This window comes from Seriola lalandi, unplaced genomic scaffold, assembly GCF_002814215.2.
Source record: "Seriola lalandi dorsalis isolate HSWRI2012SDOR001 ecotype SW California unplaced genomic scaffold, Sedor1 jcf7180002054965, whole genome shotgun sequence".
Classification (NCBI taxonomy): domain Eukaryota; kingdom Metazoa; phylum Chordata; class Actinopteri; order Carangiformes; family Carangidae; genus Seriola; species Seriola lalandi.
In genome coordinates this window covers 492125-498326 of record NW_019525516.1, presented here as the reverse complement: position 1 = coordinate 498326, position 6202 = coordinate 492125, and the positions used below count along the sequence as shown (strand labels likewise).

The 6202-nt window shown below is 42.9% G+C and overlaps 1 protein-coding gene across 4 annotated transcripts in view; it reads right to left on the bottom strand.

The window, feature by feature from the left end:
* Window positions 1-5859, bottom strand: part of kctd17 (potassium channel tetramerization domain containing 17) — a 21804-nt gene extending 15945 nt beyond the window's left edge. For 3 of the 4 annotated variants that reach the window (XM_023395563.2, XM_023395564.2, XM_023395566.2), the window contains exon 1: window positions 5396-5859. In XM_023395563.2, coding sequence (XP_023251331.1) covers window positions 5396-5761 — 366 coding nt within the window. In that variant the 5' untranslated portion in view covers window positions 5762-5859. The remainder of the gene's footprint in view (window positions 1-5395) is intronic. The other variant, XM_023395565.2, reaches the window with a different exon arrangement.
* Between the last annotated feature and the right edge of the window lie 343 nt (window positions 5860-6202).

The following is a 6202-nucleotide window of genomic DNA, read 5'->3' as shown; positions in this document are numbered from 1 at the left end:
CTTCATTTGGAAACAATTTACCATTCAAGAGAAACTAGGGCAGTCGTTCAATTTTCTGGTTGATTCAACATCACACCAACTCACCAACTCTCATCTAATCAATATTCATCTATTCAACTATCAATCCAAGCTTGTCTTATGCTTATTGTAAAATTCTGGCAAGGTAACCATGGAAAAAATCGTATTTCATTCCTTTTGTCAAGGATTTAGATAAATATTTAGAAAACCTGAAGCCAAGTTTTCTGAGAGGTGGGAAGTTAAAGTCCATTACTTCTTTATGGCTTTATGGCTGATCGACCAACTTCTCATTGTTGCTGATATTTTTGATGTAGGAGACATCCTGCCACTTCACACTAATGACTGTATATAGAGATGGATGACGTGTCGCCTATTCGTCACACATTAAAAAAATAAATATCCCAGATACGCCAATCTTGCTGCCATCTTACGCCAGTGACGTCTGAATCATCTAGTGGAGCGGAGCTGCAGTATCAAGGTCGACCAAATTGCATAGGGCTTTTAATTTGAAAGGAGAGATAGAGTGGAGACACATGACGACACCCGGATAAGGTGGGAGGGGGAGAGACAGAAATGTAGATTTAACTAGCTAACATTAAGTTAGATAGATTCTTATTACGTACTGATATTCACACATGCACCACCCACATATTACAAAACCCTTCAGTCAGACTGGCCACCAACCATACAGGACAAATGCTGGTGGGCCGCCACATCAGTGAGGCGGCGGACCATCAAAAAATCCATAAAGTTTTTACCGGTCCTGTTATGTCAGTCTCTCAACCAGCCCTCGCTATGTGCCTGTCAATCAGGGTGCGCATGAGAGCGTGCAGCCTGTGTGGTTCGGTACTGGGCTCACTTCACTGACCCCTTTTTCATGTTTTTGATTAACCTAACAAAGTCTTATTGTGTGGTCCAAACAAAAGTCGCCTTAAAGCTACTTGATGGCAACAAAGAGACAAGTCCACACAACTCCGTATTATTTATTCAAATAAAAACCTTGGCTCTTTTCAATATTCCTGGTCCCTGCCAATGCTTCATATCAGACATAGCACAGATAAGGTGATAAAGCGAGTCCAGGCATGTTGGTGGAATTCATGCTGAGTTTTAAAGCCAAAAAAACAAAACAAATGGTAACTTGAGTCACAACTCCAGGCCATTCAAACCCCACCTGCACAATCCTCTTGGTATTTAATATGAATCAAACAATTTATTCACAAATCTGTGATAATAGGATTATGTGGTTACAGTCCACAACCAGCCGCCCCTGTTACACCTGTACAGCTCACATCATCTAGGTATCAAATCTGAATCTTAGCTACATAATGTGATTGGGACGGCATGAAGTCAGCTTGGGTAGTATTAACAGCAGAGAGCCCTGGGTTTGGTTAGGTGAGGGGGTAGGGCAACTGAAGTGCCAGTAATCTCATTAAAACAGTCATACACCGCCAGACAGTCTCTGTGTGTGTGTGTGTGTGTGTGTGTGTGTGTGTGTGTGTGTGTGTGTGTTTAAACCCAGAACCCCTGAGCAGAGACAGACCAACGCCAGCAGATTAGAGGGAGACTCCAGTGTGGATAAAATCAGATTCTCTCTTGAGTGTAAGAAGAAAACATGCAGGCTGAACTGCTTCAAGGACACTTCATACTTTTTTCCAGATCAAATTTCAGGACAGGATTTTTGCAAGGTGTTCAATTTACTGGTTACTTAATAGCAGCAGGACTCAAAGACAGAGTTTCCTCATGGATTTGGTAAGCAGTCTGGTCTCGTGATCCGTTTAGTTAGTTGTTGACAGTCTAAACAAAAGCAACATCGGCAGGTTTTATTTCCTCAAGGTCGGTGTTTTCTTTAATAAAAGTGTATTTGTTTTCTATTTGAGTTGATTTCAGGTGATGTGCCACAACTCTGCCTTAACAACACTGATCTGAAGGGTTTGGCCGGGTTGTTGTTACATAGCTAGTATCTACAGTGCTGTGATGTCTGTGGTCAGCTGATGTAGTGATTCGGCCGAGTGGCCCACCCTCAGCAGGCAGCTGCGATACTAACTGACTGCTAGTTTAGAGGCGGATAAAGCAGCATCTGTGTTGCCTTTTAGACAATGCTGAATTCATGGGTGACAGATTTTGTTTCCAGTTAACTGTGCAACCAATCTGTTGTATCATTCATGCTTGTGTGCACTCCCAGCTGTTAAGCTCAGCGGGTATCATTGGTTCAGAGGAACATGGTTTGTATTCATCATGAGCCTTCTGAAGGTAAAACTGCTGAATAAAACAAAGTTTAAAAAAACCTGTACATTGTGATGTCACATTTCTGCTGTAATTGTTCTTGTGACTTACAACAGAATTAATTAGCCGCACACTGATGATCTAACTAAACCACATCTCTCCTTTGGGCTGCCAGAGCACCAGAGACGACCTCAGCAGCATAAATATTATTGTCCCGTAAAATCCTTAATCTTCCAGCGACCACTATTTCATTCTTGACTTTGAAAAACTCAGACTCTGTGTAGAATACAAAGGAATTTGTCCTTGTTTCAGCGGTTAGGGAGCATTAGCATCTTACATAATGTTATGACTACGCACAGTCACACATTAACAACAACAGCACCTAAAAACAAACAACAGATGAGACGTGGATAACCTGAATCCTGTTCCCCTCTAGTAGCAAAATTCTGTACCATCTATTAGCGTCTAAATACTGACTCAGGATTGCTGTGCGAGACGCCCGACAAAAACCAGCTCTAAAATTAAAGTTTCTTTCTGTGTCTCTTGAGATTCAAGAGTTTGTGATAAAGAGCAGAAATATATATATATATAAAAAAAACAAAGGTGCAGACGAGAAAGGGACAAACATGTGGTGAGCATTCAGAGTGAGTCAGCTGCTGAGAGCAAGGATGAGGGGAGGACAGGACGATGATGACAGGGATGGAAAGAGCGGCGACGAAGGAATAAGAGAAGTAAAGAGATGTAGGTGTGTGTTTGTACGTGTGTGTGTGTGTGTGTGTGTGTGAGAGACAGAGGGATTCAGTGTGTGACTGTGTGTCTTCGGGCGGTGCAGAGGGAGCTACTGTCAGGTCGCGGCTGAAGGTCACATGGGAATATTCTTTCCACAAGAGCCTAGCGGTGCAGCAGGGGAACAGTCATCGCTGTTGTCGAGCAAAAACCTCCTCACTTCAATTTTGGTGGTTGTTTCTGGTTTTGTCACCTCAGCTGAGGGAAATCTTTCTGTAAAGCATGGGCATGTGACACTGTGAGAATCCCTACAAGCGCATGGTGGTGAGCTGAATCTGATTAGGATTTTCGCAGTATGACCGTTAGTACTGTGGGATGATATAAATTTGTCAAGTGCCAGATATTCTGCCATCAATTTTTACTGTGGTTCATTATCTCTGGGTGTATTACACCAGGATGCAAATTTAAAGAGTAGGGCTGTAGTACAGCAATAAGGCATTTCTATATGATTTTTGCAAAATAAAATATGACAGTGTATAATGTATTGAATTAGCCAAAAACATTCTTGTTTGGTTATTTTATCCATAAGCAGTTCCTCAACCGATTCTCCAGAGCTCTAACTAAAGACTCTTTTCAATGTTGATCAATCTACTCATTCATTCCTTTATGTTTGGTCAATAAAATATCAGCAAATAGTGAAAAGTCACCATCACGAGTTCCCAGAGCCCATGCTGACGACTTGAAATGTCTTGCTTTGTCCAAGAAAAGTCCATAAAACATATATGTATTTTGGTTTACTATCAAAGAAGAAGCAACAAAATCAGAAATTATTCACATCTGAGAAACTGAATCCAGTCATTTAAAAAAGCTAAACATCAATATCTCTGCAGTGTGTTGGTGACCTAGAGGTTTAAGATGCTCACCATGCAACATCACTGGCTCGAGTTTAGTCAGGGCCCTTTATTAAATGTCATTACCCTCTCTCTCTCTCTCTCTGCTCATTTCCTGTCAGCACTCTGCTATGCTATATCATAAAAGCTTACTGTACAATGGTCCAAACTATAGATAAATACAGAAACTACAGTATCGCCACGATCAGATATTGTCTCCACATTATCCCCTCCGAAAGGCTAATATTCTTACAGTTGGTAAAAGAGCCGACATTTTTAGAGATGAGAGGTTTTCACCCGACAGCAACTAAATGCCAACTTACAGTAGCGTCCGGGCTGCATGGAAGACCAACCCCTTTCACTCTCTGTCACACACATACATATCAAAAGGCTGCAGCATAATAGAAAATATGCATAATTTATGAGTCTTGCCAGCCCTTACAGTGTGTTCAGCCTACATGTGACTGGGAGACACACAATACATGTGTCTCTCTCTCTCTCTCCATAAGATGCCAGCTGTACAGCAGCTACTGACTGTGCAGCTCCCCGCAGAAGAGGAGGCACGTGTTCATCCATCTGACTCGAGCTACATTCACGCCACAGAATGATGCTGAGACAAACGCACACGCATACGCGGGAGGATGAAAGAGGGAATGAGAGCGCTAAATACTGCACATATATCAGCTGGTCATTTTACAAGGCCATGCCTGCTCTGAAGCTACAGGCTTGCATTTCTGGGGCAGAGCAGAGTTGCAGTAATGGGTTTTGGGAATGGTGCACTTTACAGATAATACTAAGTAATATAGTTAGTTCCTGAAAGGCTACTATGATCCTTAGATAAAAAAATTAATTAAAAAAATCATACTGCATAAATTTGGGACAGTGATTTCTGTATTTGGCTTTTATTACATATACAACTGGTTTTTCTATCACCAAGACCAAAATGGACTTCACTTCATGCCAAGACCTGCACACATGTTGCAGCCAAATCGTTTAACCATGTTAGGGCAAATCCACCTTCCACACCAGTGGAAACAAAATCAGGGTGAGATATTTTAGAGGAATGCAACAAATGTAGGTTACACAGCATCTGGGAGGGTTCAGAGTTACAACAGATGAAAAACAAAAAATATACACCAGAGTGCTCGATAACCACAAACTATGAGCTACAACAGGAATGTTTTTAAGATGTTATTGTGGTGTCTCACCATTTAAAAAACCCAGAGAAGGGTCAGTTTCACATGCCCCCTCGGGTCAGGCCATTACCAGCCATGTTTAAGGGATGGCTTTTCTCAAAAGGAATATTAAATGTTGGTTAATTAAGACATAAATTGGCTAAGAAATATCAAAACACAACTTTACAAGCCTTTAGGAATATTAAAGCTTTCCCCCCTAAAGTGAATGAGCTTATTACTAACTGCCACAGACACGTGTAAAGCCCGTGTTGTGACTAAATGGTCGTTTTTGTTTTGTTTTTTTTTTCCCGCCTGTTGAGAAGTAACGTTCACCGGGGATTAAAGTGTCCGGGCGGCACTCACCGTGTCTGAGTGCAGGTCCTGCTGTTGGCACAACCGGTACAGGAACGAAGTTTGTTCTTTGAGGAGGGTCTGTCGCGTCGTGAGGAACACGGTGCCGCCAACGTTCAGCCGGACCCACTTCCCGTTACTCCCGCCGTTGGGGTTGATGACAGAGCCGTTACCGATGCTCTGCGACGCCGTCCCGCCGGGTTCAGTCGTGCTGGCGGTGGCGGAGGTCGCGCTCTCTCCCGCCTCGCTGTCTTTGTTGTTGTTGTTATTGTTGTTGTTGTTGTTGCTGTTGTTGTTGTGGTGGTGCTGGCAGCCGTGGTGTGTCGACAGCGCAGCGACGTCCGCCGGTTCCCGCTGGTCGTCCGCCGTCGTTGCCATTTGGGTAAAAAGCCGCTAGACACGAAGTGTAGACGAGCGAGGGCGTCCGTCCGCAACCGCTGCTGCCTCGGCTCTTTCTCTCTGTTACCGACCGAGCACGCCCCGCCCCCAACCCGCACAAACTCAAAGATCAGCTACGTCAAGGTACCGGAAATGACACAGAGTACATCCGACATGGGCCTTCAAAATAAAAGCCGTATAACCATAGCTGCCAAATCTGAATATGAAATTTACATTTACAAGAGGTATGAAAAATGTGGGGTTTTATCAGGACTGGATTAACTTTATGAGGTATTAATTGTGGACCCCTATTGATCCTGCGTATCTCCCACTATCTGAGGAGAAATGTGCAATTAGTTATATGTAAATGCACCATGTGACTGCAAAATAAAAACAGATCCTAACAGGAAACCCACATAATTTGGTAGATTAGTAATAGTA